Here is a 17,828-nt window from a genome sequence, read left to right as displayed (position 1 = left end):
CAAATCACAGTTATTTGCTGTCATACACCAAGGCATGCAACTGAACGAACAATGTAACCCGGCCATTAACACTGTAAAGGTGCCTGTCCAGAGAAAAGTACCCTCGCATGCCAACAAAAATGTTTATCCTAGAGTTGGAATTATGGATCCCTTCTCTTGAGGTGGCATGGTATGGTAGGCGGAACAGTTGCCAGAGCAGAAGTTTTCACTAGACAGGCCCTTTTTACAATTTGATATATTGTTAAATGGTATTTGCAATCATAACAATGAGAAAGATTAACAGTCAGGGTGCCTGCTCCATAGTCACCCACAAAGCAAATCACTTAACAACCCAAAACATAAAGTATGAGCACCGCCGGACGGGGAACCGAAACTGGCACAGCTCGGCCGGCCCTCCTGGGGGAGAAGGGGCGGCCGAGCTGGTTGCCAAGGCCGATTTCGGCCGCTTTTGTTACAGGGAGCCGAGATTGTGGCTATGCTGCAAAACCAGCCCTGGTAACAAAAACGGCCCCCATGGGTCCAAAACCGACCCCCCACCCTGGAGGCCCACTGGAGAAACGCCCAGTGCCCACTACAGCCAGTCCTGCCCTGATTATGAGTCAGACAGTGAATTTCGATCCTTGCTCAAACCCGTCTCTGTGTAAAGATCTCAATTCAAATTATTGTGGTAATTACCACACCCTATATAGGATGAGGATTCTCCCCTGCTGCTCTGGAAGTTATGCAGAAAAGCCTAGGGCCTAAAACTTTGTCTTTCCTGCTCTTTAACAAGCGCCACACCATCATTTCAGAATGTTCAAAGATATTCTCAGTGCTTCAATGTTACCTTGGGCCACAACCAATAATACAAGGCATTGGCTAAGGGCATTTTAGCTTTACCAATGCTTGTTTTGTTTGCGATTTGTGGTTTTTTTTTTAGGATGAAGATATGACATACGAGCTTCACAGATGCAGTGATGGGGGAACTGTTGGGTCCTTGCCAAACTAAACCAAGCATTATCTAAAATCTATAATATGTTTAATGTGACTCATATTGCACCAGTAGTCCCAGCTACTGAAGGAGACTACTTTTTGTGTGGATGTGCACATTGTGCAAGGGGAGAATTCCACCCCTCAGGATCAGGTAAGCCAACGGCTGAATAGGCCTGACTATTTGTATCGTGCTGTATGTCGTGGTGGGAGAAGCAAAATCTAATTGACACTACATTAGATCAATAGATGAAAAGGGCACACTGAAAGTCTCTGTATATAAGTATGTACAGTATATATAAGATCTTGGCTAACACCAGGACTAAAAACTGTGATTTGAGGGTGCCCAATAATGTATGGATTTATGCTATGCTACTGTTCATATTTATCCTACCAAAAGCCTGCAATCATCAACACAGAAACATGAAGCGGGGCACAAGGGCTTATCCAGCCAGACTCTCACTGCGTAGGAGCGGTGCCACATGCTAGCATTAGCTTCATTTGAATACTGTGTGAACACAGAATGTAATTATTATTTGTCCTGCAGCCCATCCGAGGTGATAATTTTGCAATTGTAAAGAGCGAGAGATGTATTCTAACAGTTCAGACCCCGTAATGACTTGAGGATGCTCCAATCGCGCTGCTCACTCAAGCATATGCAGCGCCTCTAGATAGCAACTCGTATCTACCTAATTTTGTTTCATTCTTCGCATTAAGAAGAGAAATCTTTATAGACTTCCTCCTCACATGTTAGCAGCACAAATTAAAAGATGGCTTCCTAAATCCAGATATTGCCATTTTTAAGCATTAGAAAATTAAAGAAAATGGCGGATGTTGGTAGAGTTTGTGACAGGATGTTTTTTTTCCATACCTTGATTTGGGGAAGGGACATTCGAAGTGACTGTGCAGACAACTGTTTTTCTTCATTCAGGTAGAGGAGGTCATCTAAGACAAGATATGCATTCCAAAATAGAGCTCATTTTACATCTATAAGAATATTCATTGTGAAAATGTACTAAACAGAAAGGGAATTAGATAAAAAGGACAAGTCTTAAAGACCATTTGAGCTGGGCTAGGTACTGACTTATGAGTGCCCCTACCCAGCAGAACACTAACTCGGAAACTCTGAATTTTTCCAGGTAACCTGTCCTTGTTTGGGTTGAGGAGTCTAAGGATGATCTTTGCTAGATCCAAACAGGTTTGATTTCATATGATCAATGAAATTCAATGTGTGCTTATCGCCTTGTTGCAATACAGTCCATTGCCTGTGACTTCAGTACATAACCGAGACACACCAGGCATGTGAGGTGACTTTCTTAGATTCTTCATGAGGATTTATTTAGATATGACAACTCTGTTCATCAAGACCTCTTTCAAATTTTCATTCATATCTCTCACACACGTGGCAGCAGGACATGTAGCCATGAATATTAGTTGAGGTCACATGATTAAAGGGCAGTGTCAACAGGGTTCTCACGTGATTTGGCCGGTCCCTTTCAAAAGTGTATTTTATTATTTGAGAACTATTGCAGAATAGAATTGATGCAGTTTTCTAGGTGCATCAAGATACCGAAGGCATAGAGCTTAGAAATCTTCTCCACATGTGTTTTTAACACTTGTGTATATTATTTGTTGCTGAAGCCAATGGCTACAGAATGTCAAACATCTCTCACAGAATAAAAATGCGCCCTTCCCTTTAGACAGCTCAGAAAGCCCAGAAATATTCAGGAAAATATATTAAAACGGTGGTTCAACTCCTCCCTAACCTGTGCTTTTTCTGGTGACTACTGCAGGGAGTGCCATGCCATTCCTACTTTTCTCAAGAAATTACTGGGGACAATGTATTGCTAAAACAACTTACATTGTATAGTAATAACCTGTAATGTGTGCAATTTTTTTTTGCTCAAACTAAGAGGACTATAAAGGAACAATGTGTTTCAAGTTTATGTTATCAGTCATAGCTAAGCGCCTCCTGCAGGTCTGTCATTAAGTGCACATATTTATGTCCTGATGCCCACAGTTCCAGTCATATCAATAGGAATTTGCCAAATGCTAGTTGCATAGTTCCAGAGGAATGCAATTAGATGGAAAATTGGAACTCATTGGCACACCTTCAGGTCTATATTCAGTGGAAGAAGGTCCAGAATTTGCCGTTGTCTATATTGACTTGCACCTTGACTACATAAGTTTTCAAATATCTAAAATAATGGCCAAGGATTCTTGGCCTTTTAAAGGTCACTCAGTAGCTGAATGAGTTGAGCCTTGTTCATTTCTGAAATATGGGGCAGGCAAAAATACCAATGATTAGTGTGGTATTCTCCATTGAGCTCAAGTTTTGAAAGCCAACCAGGGGCATTCAATCCACAGGAGAGGTTGCTGATCAGAAAACGTTCTGATCATGAATTGGCGAAAACAATTAGAGCAGTAGGAGACTGGTGAAAAAAACTCCAGTTTTTCAGTGTGTTAAACGGATTGTCAACATTAGAGTTGAATGCATTCACCTGAAGATTTGGGGCACTGAAGTATGTTGAATAGGCATTTTGTAATGCTGCTGTATCATTTAACAAGTTTGGAAGGAGTAAAGGCCTGAAATTGTCGTTTGCCGCTGAAATGGCCAGTGGTTGTTCCACCTGTTACTTTGTTAGTAGAACTGGTGTTAATTAACCCCACTGGTGCTGACCTTCATACCCAGTTATTAGGGAGTTAATTGTGAACATTGAGAGGTTCTGTGATGCTTGTAATCCAGCGCCTGGATACCCCTTGGGTGAATAGGAGTGCTCCATAAGTATTGCTTGATTGATTTTCCTTGAATTTGTGATCCGTTCACGTTGAACTTTTATTTTGGGTGCTGAATACACTTAAATGATCCAAATGCATGAGCATGCTTGTGTTTAGTGTTAATCTTTGTTGCATTGAATATGTGTTTTTTGTCTGTAGATTTTTGTTATAAATTACATCCATTCCTTGTGGGCGTGATACACGATAGTACCAAGGGTAATATATACCAGCTCTGTAGGCATTGACCAGCTAACTCCTGTTTCGTATCTGTTGCCTAGTACACCACCAATCTATATCAAGGCTTATCAGTGACGTGCTGTCTTTATTCTTCATGACTTGGTATTGATGGAATGGATAGGAGACATCTCACAAGGTTAATTATTAGCCTTCTGTTGTGGATGTCTGAGCTTGAGGTGTTGTATCCTGTTCTTAGATACATTAGCATTTTACCCTATGGGAAACAGTCCAGTGAAATTCACAGTCCAAGCATTGAAGTGGCAAAGTCTAATGAGAAGGATTAACATGTGGGTGCTAACACTGTGCTGATTGTTGCGTGTTACTGGTAGATCGCAATCTTCCTTTGAAGACTTTTAAAGAAAAAAGCCTACGTATACTGAGGAAATTACGGGATATGGATAAACCATTGGAAGTTCATACCACAGTGTTTGTATGTACTGAGGGTGGGTCCACCTCCGTGTATGTAGCAGTTTGCTAAGGAACATGTGAGTGACTGAAAGGTGGAGACAAGTTACATTTATTTGGAAGGCGCATGATGGAGCTCTGCCCCTTGGCATCCATAATGACATTCTTAAAGAACAAATACTTTCACACCTCAAAGTCAGCAACAGGGGTGATCAATAAAGCTTATAAAATGACTATTCCAGTTAACATAATCAGTAGGGTAATCTTGCAGCAACTAGTGTGGGAAGTTGAAGGAGATTTGTTTCTGAAGGTAGTTGTAGAGGAGGGGAATATTGTATGTCTTCAGATAAAGAAGAAGGCGTGCTACTTATTATCTTTAGTGCCATCTCATCTACCTCCAGCCCTGCCACCTCAATTATCACAACGTTCCCACAATTTATATTGTACCAGATGCCATCCCATTTTATCCTCCTTGTACATAGATGCCTTGATCACATGACTATTAAACAATATCATCAATTTCCCTTCTGTCTTTTTTGACCCCATATTATGAAGGATTCATATGCATTTCCTGTTGTTATTCATTGAGCATATTGACATGATAACTATTGGCTTGTGCATCTACTAAAACCCAGATAAAGTTAATTCAATATAAGGTCAAAAGGCACTGGTCCTTCTCCCCATGAAGACATGTTGTGATGGTTTTGTACTAATTAAACTTTGATACTTCTGTCAACATATAAGTGGATTTCCAGAGGAGCCTTTCATTGGTAATGGTAATTTCTTTATTGTTTTATGTAATTTGATTTCTTGAGTAATCTGTTCTATTTGGGACTCAACTGTCAAGATGTCAGAATCATCTTTAAAGATCAGGGTCAGCATTTGAAAATTACTAAATTGGTAAAATGGATGCACTTTAAATATTTTGTTCCACTCGCCAGCAACACAAACAACTATGTTTACCCACAACAAATCCAACAAATTCATCCCAGCACTGACATCATAGTCTCAATTGCATCACTTGTAGGAAATATTTACACTGAGCTCTTTCTACACAATTGTGTGTGCTAAAAGATGATGGCTCTTAATACCTTAACCCCTTCGCTGCTGGCCCGTTTCCGCCGCTGTGCGGTAAACAAATGAACAGGGCGGGGCCGTGACGAACCCCAGCCGTCATCAGCACACGAGCACCACGGAGCGTGACGGCTGGGGTTCGTCACCAGCATGCAAGGGGTTAAAATGTGATGGATTGGGATCAGTTCTGCTTAAAAAAGTTGCTACGTAACTTCTTCTTAACTAAAGTTGATAGATTCTAACAAAAAATATACTGGCTTATATGGCGACAAGTGCAGTGAGAAGGGCATGACTAACAACATTTTGCATTTAGTATTACCAGAACACTAATTATGAGCCAGAGCAAACGTAGAAAAATGTGCACGCAAAGGATATTGAAATAAAATGAGAGCAGAGCTGGTGCTGGTGTTAAAATCTTCTACATTGTGTACCCCCATTTTTGCAAATGTTTACATTTCTGCAACATGCTGTAAATGACACTACTCATGACATTTTTTAATTATGCAAAGTGACACTGAAATGATTTTCTGAAATATTGTAAAATGTTAAAACACAAACCCTCTAGGTCAGGTGCAATATACTAACATGAGCTCCAGGGTTTAGTTGAAGCTGTCTAGTGCATCCAATACATAGCTCTTTTAATAATATACACACACCCTTTTTCCACTCTGCTAAAGATACATAGTAATGCATCAGAAAATAGACACTCAAGAATATTGCCAACAAAGATTTGATTTGTTTCAGAATGAACAAGTGGTCATCAAATGAGTTACAAAGCCAATTAGGGCCTCCACAGTAAATGACCTCATGGAGTATAAATTAGCAAGGGAATGATGACCAAATCCTTTTATGTGTTATAAACATAGACACAGGTAATAGTTTTAGGATCTTTTGAGGGTTCATGATATATTGAAACCCCAGACATATGTTACACAATACCATGGGCATGATGCACAAGAATTGTGTTGGTAATTTCTCTTGCAGTTCTCCTGGCTTACGCCTTAAATTCACAAGTAAGTCAGAAATACTGCTTGAGTAAGTTACACCAACTCACAGAAAAATCTTTGCAAATTGTGGGCAGTATATTTAGCACTTTTTTCAGTGCATTTCTTTGTACCTACACCCCTGATGTCACAGAGTGACAATTTTGTCTGTTTTAAATCGCAGACAGTTAATTAGGTGCTCTGGGCATTGGCATTGTCACAGTGGATTTTTGAACATGCAAAATGAAGAAAGCCTCAAGGGGGTTACCCACTGTATATTTCCAAATTATCAAACCATTATTTCCATTACCTCCCTGGCCTCATCAAAATAAGATACAAATCATTTCAAATTTGAGACCCTTACAGGGAATCGAAACAATGTTTCCTATGGAATTGTATTTCCAGAGCCCAGTCTGTCAACTATTACTGCTAGTTATCAAGCTTCAAGGGTAGAAATGATAGGGATTTAAACATCACACTGGTGAAAAATCCTAAATCAATTTTGCAAGTGAAATGGTAAGACACTGGAGAAATGTGAGCTTAATTACAATCGAGGAAATTCATAAAATCTGTTTTATTCGTGTTTGGAAATAGATTCTGATTTTTTTTATGATCTGGCCACCATAATGGTTAAATGTGGGCAGAATAAATCAGTCACTAAATTTTAACGCTTGTGAGTCAAACTATCTCCGAATGCATGCCTCCAAAATACTCCTTCCAACTTGTACAAACAGCAGCATGGTCAAAACCTTAATGACCAGTGCGGCGCTTGCCTTACATTCAAACTACAACAGAAGTACAATCAATACATGTACTAACACATCAACCCACCAATTAAATAAAATAAAGTGCAAACAGTGTAAGAAATTTACAGAATAACGGTACTTACGCCATAACAATAACACTGAAGTCCAGCCAATTCCATGGATCTCGAAGGAAGGTGAACTGCTTCAAGCAGAATCCTCTTGCCAATATTTTAATCAATGATTCAAATGTGTAAATGCCAGTGAAAGTGTACCTATATAAATTGTCAAGAAAATGAAGAAAATTAGCTTGTAACAAATTCAGATTTCAGCCCACCTATAATGTGAGCCAGCTCGGCTGGACCCAAGGAAACACATGTGATTAATGCAACTGTACATGAGATCTTGGCCATACGATGATTAGAAGATTCTTTTTGTTAACTTATGATGAAACTGCAGTCAAATCAGACATGAAACATTACCCAGCAAATTATTTTACCAACTCAAAAACATGACAATTTTCTATTTTCTTACTCAACAGAAAGTCAATGGAAAGCATGAAAATGTGCATTCTGTAGTGAGTTTATTCGTGTATTGTGTGTGCATGTAATATGATAATTTGCTCATACCTTTCAATTATCTGTCTCTTCTAACATGGGAGAGCATTAGTTGTCAAGTTGGTTGGAAGATTTCCAGTGACATCTCCATGCTAAGCATATTTCATTTTCCTGCCATGTCATTACATTTGTGAAGGTGACAGCTCTGGACTTAACTTGTATTACTCCTCCGATTGATTTCAGTAATGACATTTATTTTTATGTGAACAAATTCTTTAAAAAAGATTGCATACATTGTCCAAATGTATGTTTCTTTCTATGCTGCTATGACTAATTTGTTTGCAAATTTTCGAAAACAGCATTTACTTGTCTCTGCGAAACAGTATGTTTGAGCAGTATTTTGACAAATAAATTATTTTCTTTCTGTTAAAATATGTTTCAAGGATAGTATTGAAGCATAAATTAAATATATTTAACTATTAATACTGTGAGAAATACAATCGCTGAATCCAAGTTTAAGGAATTGAAAGGTACGAGGTTGGTCTTACTGGAAAATTAAATAAACACCAGGGTTCATTCCATGCTCTATTAGCAGTAATCCCACTACAGAGTTATCCTCCTAAAATAATGTGCAAGTTTGTTTAACAAGAGATAAAACAAATTCCAGGGAAGAAACTACATTGTGCTCTTCCACTTAACCCAGTTGTGCCTTTACACCAATATAAAGACAACATGTCTGCATGTATCATGCATTGCTCCTATGTAGGGTTTACGCTTGTCCAAAGTGAACGTTTTGTAATGACTTCCAAAAGGGAAAAGCTAGAATGAAATGTTACTAAATGTATCCAAAATGGCCATCTCACCACTATTGGCCAGCGCTGAACAGTACCTTGCATTACATTGCAACAAAGATCCTATTTTGTTAAGATAATAACTTAATGTAGTAGTGTGTGGGGCATGGGTCCATTTCTGCCACTGTGCATGGCTTCCGTTTCACATTATAAGTAATGTCGATCTAACCTTTACCATTGTGGCAAGAGTCCTACAGTTAGAGGTCACAGATATTTTGCCATCACACCATGAGTCTGAAAAGTAAACAGTGCCATAAACATACTATACATATTGGACATGGAAGTATTTCACATGTGATAGAAATGTATCATTCCAGCACTGCCACGTGAATCTCTGTACTAGCTTAGGAATCATGATATTGCCCATTTGATGGAAATTCATGATTGGTCATAGACATAATTGTAATAAAAATGGAATCATAGATGGTCAATATTCATATTGACCCTCTTCAATCTCAAATTGAATGCTTGCAAGTGGGTAAGGCCTGCCTGTCTGCATGTTGACCAACTGATCTATTAATTAGTTGATCATTTATTTGCATGGAGCACGCCACAAACAATCACACAGGATGGATGTTAACTGAAATGTATGTGAATGCCTTCCTTCTCACTTATTGTATTGCCTACACTTCCAATATCAACCAGAATGACTCATTCCTATGAAAGGGTGCTGTGGATCCACTGCAAAGTGTATTGTGGTGGATACACAGGGCTTACTCTGTTGTACAGAATTAAAAATCCACTTGCACACTGTGGTGAAGAACACTGCTATTTTTGATGACGCTCATAGATAGCAATGTTCAACCTCCAAAGTCACAATAACATTGATATCAATAATGTCTAACAGTAACATGTTAATACTTGATGTAACCAAAGCTACCTATAAAAGGTCGCCTGATTCTATACACACCTAGCCAATATGATGTTTCTGTAACTAGAAAAATGTGCACCTGAATTACCACTGTCAGTCCTTAACTTCCTCTGCTGATAGTGCACCTGCTAAATTTTAAGATATTTAACTCCAGAATTCGCTCCACCTTGGGAATATTGTAATGATTTTGACATTCATGCTATCCCTTCCGACTGGTTTTCACTATATTTTCTTTATTGCTCCACTACAATGCTGCTGCAAAACTATTTATAATGAGATTAAAGGAAATTACACAAAGACATTCGTAGGTTCTGTTGTAGAACCAGAAGAAGTCACAAAACATATTTTCATTGCATCCCTTTCCATTTTGTGCATTACAAAACGTATTGACAAGCGTTTTCAAAGTCAACCACTCAAAGAGGTCCCTTGTAGCATTCAGAAAGTATCCTTTGACAGAACTACACCCTGTCACAGATTTATAAGGATGTCATGAAGATGTACAATTAAATTTTAATAGTAAAATGACTTCATTCAGATGTATCATAACAAGTGAATTTAGCAAAATGAATGAATTAGATTGGCTGGAAATCATATACTTACTCACTAAATGCAGCTTGCAAGGCATGAAACCTCAGGCACAGCATTTAATCAGGACAGATAATGTATATTTAGCCATCACCATTGAGTCATGAGTTATTCTTTCTTCCCATAAATATTCATAAAGTATTCAACATTTTTCTTTTAAGATTGATGGAAGTACAGGGCTCATGAGACCATATCTCACATATGAATTTGATATTTTTATTGAAGAAGAAAACATAATGTATGTTTTAGGATTTTTACATTTTAGGGGGAGATGCCCCAAAAACTAGAATAAGGTCCTAATAACTATATAGGTAGAAGAAAGTTGACTGTCCATTATTAATATTAGTTACATTTAAGAAGGTGTTCCTTATGTCTGTTGATTATATTCTATCTCAGACTGAACATCTACAATGCGGTCTGGAATCAATATTTAATCCAGGAATACATTTACTTTATTGCAGTGGTGATCATAGCTAAATTGCAAACTATACAACCAAGACCAAGCTATCCATTCTCAGCGAATGAATTCATTTTTTGCTGTTAATGACACTGATAACAGTAGTACTTACCAAGAGAGCCTGCAATTCTGCTATGTGCACACAATTCTTTTCCTAATCATTGGTTATTAAATGTTTTTGTTTGAGCAATTTTTCCAACACAATTTTTATTTCAAAGTGGTTTTTATTTTGGAGTTCAATAGTTTTTGCCTACATAGAAATCGAAAACCGAAAATTTTAACCTCAAGGGATTATTTGAAAGGAAGAGTGGTACAACTATTGTTAATCAAAAATGAGTATTGGTGTTATATTTGATTGAGTATTGAGGTCCATTTTTACATTAAAATGTGTCATAATATGTGGTGAAGTGTTAAATAATGTAAAATTGAGACAAATTGGAATATTTTTTGCTTTTTCCATCCATCCAAACTTGTTGATAAGTATCAAGAATACAGGTTACATCTAGTAAACACTACGTTTTAACCAATGTGCAGTACAAATACAAAACGTTTTTTTCTTGTGTTGCTATTTTGGTACGTTTTCACTATATTTATATGTATGCACTGTTTTAATGCTTTCACAAAACAAACAAAAAAAACACCGAACATAGCCTAGTTACTTGTTGCCATTTTTTAAAAGGATATAGAGAAATAGGAAGTAAGGTGTACAGTATAATACAATGGAAAGTACTGTAAACAACTGTGTTAAACGAAGTAGGTAGAGAGTGAAAAGATACTTACTCTACGTACTTGGTCCATGGCGCCGTGTCAGACATGGCCATGAACACACAGTTGGTTAAAATAGTGCACATAATAAATATACTGAACAATGTAAAAACATGTTAAGGAAATAAAATTACTGAGCAAAATGCATTGTCACGAAATTTTTAAGCTTTCTTAAATTTACTGTACCATAAAATATATAACATTTCAAAGCGTAGCAATGCATTTTGTAGGAAACCGGTCTATCACGCTGAGTACATAATGTTTTTTCTATACAGTTGTTTCCATTCATGCTTTCCTACATTCGGACTTTTTCAGGGACGTGTTATCTACAGGAGTCTTTGTTTGAAGCTGTCAGGTTAGTTGTTGGGCACAGAGGATATTCCTAAGCAATTTAAAACACATGGTTCTGATACCACCCTCAAATTCAATAATGGGGTATTTTTTCAGGTTGAGAAGTGACAGTACTATTTCTTCTTTCTGAATACTGAAAATGTCGAAAGTGTGTGTGTGTGAAGATATATTTACGATATATTTTATCCATTGTAACAGCCCCATATGACTTCTTTGATTTATATAGCTCAAGTGGGTTTCATTCCAGGGCATGATACAGCGCTAAATAGACTCATCTCACTGCTGAATGAGGAGTTTTTCGATAAACAGTTGTGATCTCTCATGGAAATAAATATTGAAAAGGCCTTTGGTAGGCTAAGTTGGGAATTATTGTGTGAGGTAATGACTAAAATGGACTCGGGTCCTGTTTTTTTTGTGCTAAATTAGCCTCCTTTATATGGGTCCCACTGCACGGGTTCGCTCAGGCATATCTATATCTGAGCCTTATGATGTAGGGCGTGGAACTAGAAAAGGATGCCCGATTTCACCACTATTATTTGCATTGGCAATGGAACCTTTGGTCTGTTGTGATGGCACAGGAGAATTGTATTGTGGATTAGAGTTTACAGGGCTAACCCATTATTTAGCTTTATATGCTGATGACATGTTTATCTTCCTGAAAGATGTTAGAGTGAACTTGCCAGGTGCAATAAATGTATTGGAGCATTTTGGTACTCTCTGGCCTGCACATTAATTTGCAGAAATCCCATTTGTATCCACTCATGCAGATGCTATTCCTCCTCAGAATTGGCATGGGTTAGCATGGAGCTTCACTTGCCTTAAATATTTAGGAGTTATTATATACCATAATCAGCAAGACCAACTAGATGGCAATGGGGTGTAGTTATTGGAGCACAACAAAATAGTGTAAAGTTTTGGACTACATTATCTTTATCTGCGGCTGGCAGAATAGTGGTGGTTAAAATGGTGATCTTGCAGAGATTGCTCAATTTCGTTTGGTTTTTCACAGTTATGGGTTTTCCATCATTGGATGATCTAATCTGGGGAACAGATAGGCATAGGAATAACCCTGACTAAATTCGATTGCCCTACAGTGGAGTATGATCTAGCTGTACCTGATCTTGAGTCTTACTATATAGCAGCCCAACTGCAGTGATTGAATCAGTGGGTTAATAATCGAATGAAACCTGGTGAAGGTGTAGTTGGTTCACTGCCCGTTTTGCTAGACTTATTGCAAGTCCACTTAGCTCCTCTGCGTCGCCTACCTGTGGGTTCTCAGGAACTCCCGGTAGTACAATGTTGGTGTTGCTGTTTACAGTGGGGCCGTGTCCCAGTGCCCTATTCACCTGATTTCCCACTTAGCTGAATAAAGTCAATGGCTTGTGTAGGTGGTTTAGGAGGAACTGAGAGATGGGCTGATTATGGGGTTAACTGTGTCAATAATAAAGAATATAAAAAAGAAAAAAAAAGAAAGGTGATTTAGACCGGGGTGGAGTATTACTTTCATTTGAGGGTTTTTCTGAATAATTTAGTGATCCTGCAGGCCAATCTTTGTTACCTAGAGCTGTGGTTGCCATGATTTAGTATCATTAGGGGAATGGAGGGAATGAGCCTGTAAAGCGCCAATCGTGCTGATTACTCTGTACTACGTCAGGCCGCTTAAAAGCTGTTTTGTGCTTATATCGGGCAATGCGTGCAGGTTTCCTCACTCCCCTCGCTGAATTGAAAATTAAATGGGAGACGGACCTAGAACTCCAGATTGCAGGTATGGACTGGGAGAGTATTCTAGTACATATACCTGATGTCTCGCCAAATGGCAGGTTTAAATGAATACATTTTTACATCTTACATAGAGCAAACCTTAAAGCTGGCAAGATTAATCAGTTTTACACGACTACTGCTGTGAAGTGTTCTGAGATGTGAGGAATTAGGGGAAGAATTGTTCCATATGATCATGTCCTGCCCAGTTTTAGCTGGATTCTGGGAAGTAGTTATTGATTGTCCAAATAACGTAACTTTTCGGGCGATCCCTTGTAGTCCCTCAGCCTACACCCTAGGGCGATACCCTTGTTCTAAAAAGAAGAAAATCACAAATAGATTTACAATTTGGCATTGATTCCTGCTAAATGAGAATTGACAATGCATTGGAAGTCTGTGCATGGCTCTCGATTCATTAGATGGAGGAAAGAACTGGTTAAATGGGCTGGAGTGGAGAGTGTTGTGTAGTTTCGGGAATTGAAGAGAGGGCAGGGAAAAATTGAAAGCGCACGGGCATGGGAATGCCTTGTGGACTGTTTGCTGACCCCAGACACAGACTTAAATACACAGAATAGCTGCTGGATCTGTTATATTTCAAGAGGATTTAGAGAATAGAATGAACTGCCCTTTTGTAGGTAGTCAGGGGTGGGACTTAGAACTAATGAGAAGAACGTTGGGGGATTTCAGTCTACTGTGTTGTATATTAAAATACTGGCCATGAGGGCATCCTTTATTTGGAAGCTTGACAAGGACCAACTATTGATAGGGGTGTTAGTTATTGATTGCTAGTTGGAGGCTGGAGTAATCTAAAGGGATGTTGCAATATGTTGCAAGTGGAGAAGTGTGGCTCACTGGTTAGAGGAGGCAGACCTGGAAGCAGAGGTCAACCCGGGACCAGGGTTCAATTCCCGGCTCGGCGGGGTCTTGAGTCCTAAAATGTCCATGGACTCGACAATTCTCGCTCCGGTGCCTACTCAATTCACGGGTTCACACTCTGCGACTCTGGGCAATAGCTTGCTTAATCTCCACAACGGCCCCTCGCGGCGGGATGCCTGGCTTTTACCTTGCGGATACCCTGCCGGGGTTATCGCACAGGGGAATACCAGGACGGGTTCCCTAAGCAAGCGCTTAGAGACCGGTTGGTGATTTGCGCTATATAAATACCTGTACATTTACATTTACAATATATTTAACACCATGATTGTATTTATTGTATGTATTTGTTTTTAATCTATTTATTAATTCATAGGTGTACTTGTCAATTTAAATCTACATTCTAAATTATTATTTATAACCAATGTATTATACTGATTGATTGATCAATCATTTTTTCTGTACATTTGCAGCTTCTGTTTTATGTTCTATAAAGAAAATGATATAATTATTTTTTTTAAATAAAATATTGTAACAGCAATAGATTAATAAATTGAAGGAGCAGGGGAAATGTTCCTTTCATGCACAGAGTCAGGTAAACATACAAAATATACTTTTATCCATCAACAGAGTATCCATTTTATTTTTGCAGTGCCTACACTGATAAAGGACCACTTGCAGTCTGAAATCTCCTTCTGCAAAGTTTTTGTGAATCACTACTTCACCAAGCAATTAAACCGGGACTGCTCCTTGAAGTGAGGGGAGAAGACTGTTTTGCATATGATTGGTCTGTAATACTATGGACAAGCTAAAAAAAACTATGGAAAGGAAAACATCAGGAGTAATTCTCAACATTTAAGACTGACCAAATTATTTAGCATAACATGTTATATTATTATGTTAAATTGGATTTTGATATCAAACATATACCTGCAGTTCTCTTGGCACTAATGGTTCAAGGGATGTAAAAACCAGAGATTACTGTGCATACACTAGAGTTTAAAACCTTTTTATAAAGGTGAGGTGTGAAGAAGACTCTTTTATTAATTTTATGGTTCATTTAGTTGTTGTTTTCCCAGGAACATTTCAATCTATTAATATCATCTTTCCCAAACTATGGGGGTCATTACAATTGCGTTGAATCCGCATACTCCGGGCCGGCGGAAGCCACCGCCGGCCCGGAGTATGCGGATTCACCGCAGAGGACACACAAATGACTCCCAGCCAGATTAGGATGGCTGGGGGGTCGTTTTTACGACCGCCGCTTTTCTGAAAAGCTCTAACATGGCTGGCGGTGTCTATCAGACACTGCCAGCCATATTAGGATTTGAATTTTGTAATGTCTTTCCGCGGCGGCAATGCCACCACGAAAAGGCATACAGACTTTTCTTTGGGGGCCCGTTGCGGCCCCCCCGGGTGAAGGGGGTGGTGGGGGTGCACATGGGGGGTACCTATGGTACCCCCATGCATTTGCATGCACAAAGCGGCAGGCACCGTGCGGTGCCTGCCGCTTTGTGCATGCAAATGCACTGATTGCATTTTTACCATTGCGGCGGTTGCTGCTTCAAGCAGCACCCGCCACAATGTTAAACATACAGGATGTGACCGCCAGGGTGGCGGTCACATCCTAATTTGTACGGAGGGACCGCCGCTGCCCCTGCGGAGGGTCCCTCCTCCTCTGGGGTGGCGGACGGACGCAGGTCCGTCCGCCATCCTAATAGTGCCCTTGGTTTGAATGATGGCATCAAGAGTTGACTGAAAGACAAAGAATGGTTCTTACTGGTTATATTGTGTCATAGAGAGAAGGTGCCCTGCTAAACAACGATGTCTGGAAGCATTCAAGTAAATCACTGAAGTACATGGTGGCCACATTACCAGCGATGGACAATAGGACAATAATATGTACATGAAATGATTACATGGAACAATGTTGCCTCTCTTTCAGATGTTTATGGAAAGGATGAAGGGACTAGGCACCCCTATCATGGCTCTGACCTTAACACATATTACAATAGTGATGCTACTTAGAACATGCACTGCTTGAGATATCATTGGTTCACTAATTGGCCATGCAGACCACGCAACATGCTCAGAGCCCATCACTTAAAAAAGCAGTACAAGAGTTCTGTAAAGTCATTTTATAGATCTGACCGAGTAGTACACAGCATGCTCTGCAGGGCTACAAACTAAGGGGGAGACACTGATAGTTCAGAGATTTCGAATCACTGTTACACAAAGCAGTGTTCTGCCACAGTCCCCTTTCATATTTTTGCACATCCTCTCAAACGCCGCTCATCCAACCAGATTAGACACTGTGTGTGGGTTGTTTTGTGAACAAAGCACAGTAATATTTGGGACACGACCCAGTTTATAAAATATGGTTTGGATGGAGTGACTAGTTTTTCTCCAGATATCACAAATCTGCAATTTGCAACTCCTGGGATTGATAAATAATGCTTGGCTATTCATGAGCTTTCCTTGTGATACAGTTTAATAAATACACATACAAAATGATGGACAAGAATCAGAAAAGCACTTCTTTAACTTGGAAAGGGATTGAGACTATGCCTTGTGTGAGATGATGGGGACACACATCTGAAGGTCGAACAAAGAGCATCAATTCAACTGTGTTATTAAAGGGGGGGTTCCGATGATCTATTAGCCGGTCTCGTCCTTGCTCGTAGAATGGATAATTATTCACCTGCATCAGTACAAAACTAATCACACACTCTGGAGAGCCTGCACAGTATTGTTGCCATTGACTTTAACTGACAAGGGATTTGTACAAAACTCAATTATTGGAACTGACATATCAAACAGCTGTACATCTGCATTTGATTTAGATGGAACAGAACTGGGTGAATACAATAAATGCAACTCTTTATTTCAAAATGTGGAATTATGTTAACTGACTGCATGGATGTAAAGTTTCAACACCAGTTGTAAATCCAAATGTGCTTCCATTTGGGAGCTAATCATGGAAATGGTTCTCCTCCCCATAGGTGTTGGAGTTTAGCCTGGGGTCCCTACTGACGTTCTTTGTATCTTTTGCACTTCGAGAAGCTCCTTTTGCACATTTCTAGATGAGATTTACGAATTATGACCAGTGCCACTGGAATTATTTGATTCTGCATTTTTTCTGCATACTCATAGATTGAACCACCTATTCCATATAATCTGAATCTGCTGGATAATGTTCAGCTTTCTACAAACATATTTCTTCTTCAAATAGATCAAAGGTTTATTCTAGAAAATGTTACTGCATAATTTGGTCCCCCATTGTCGCATAATTCCAGTGACCCTGATTAGGATCAAGCATGTTTAGCCTATGAGCAGCTTGCTTCTTGTAACAGTAGATTATTTAATTGTGAAGTTGTTTATCCATCACTTATTGGCATTCATTAAAATTGCCCGCAAATACAGTTATTAACCTTGTGCATTCCCTTCCAAATGCACCCTTATGTGTCTACAGTTCTTTACCCTCAGTGAAGGCTGTTGGCATCCTGCAAAATATTGTACGTGCAGATTCTATGCAAACATGCGGCACTGCTGTGTCGTACATTCAAATGTG

At 39.1% G+C, this 17,828-nt stretch overlaps 1 protein-coding gene across 2 annotated transcripts in view; it reads right to left on the bottom strand.

Annotated features, from left to right (window-relative positions):
* Positions 1-17,828, bottom strand: part of LOC147688594 (sodium channel protein type 5 subunit alpha-like) — a 1,046,042-nt gene that overhangs the window by 749,084 nt on the left and 279,130 nt on the right. Inside the window, exons 4-5 of one of the 2 annotated variants that reach the window (XM_086941454.1) lie at positions 11,291-11,380; positions 7,336-7,464 (exon numbers count right to left, since the gene is read on the bottom strand). In XM_086941454.1, coding sequence (XP_086797580.1) covers positions 7,336-7,464; positions 11,291-11,380 — 219 coding nt within the window. Of the gene's footprint in view, positions 1-7,335; positions 7,465-11,290; positions 11,382-17,828 lie in introns of both variants that reach the window. The other variant, XM_086941453.1, reaches the window with a different exon arrangement.

Source organism: Lissotriton vulgaris, chromosome 10, assembly GCF_964263255.1.
Source record: "Lissotriton vulgaris chromosome 10, aLisVul1.2, whole genome shotgun sequence".
Lineage (NCBI taxonomy): Eukaryota > Metazoa > Chordata > Amphibia > Caudata > Salamandridae > Lissotriton > Lissotriton vulgaris.
The sequence above is the reverse complement of the archived record's forward strand: the minus strand, read 5'-3'. Positions and strand labels throughout refer to the sequence as shown.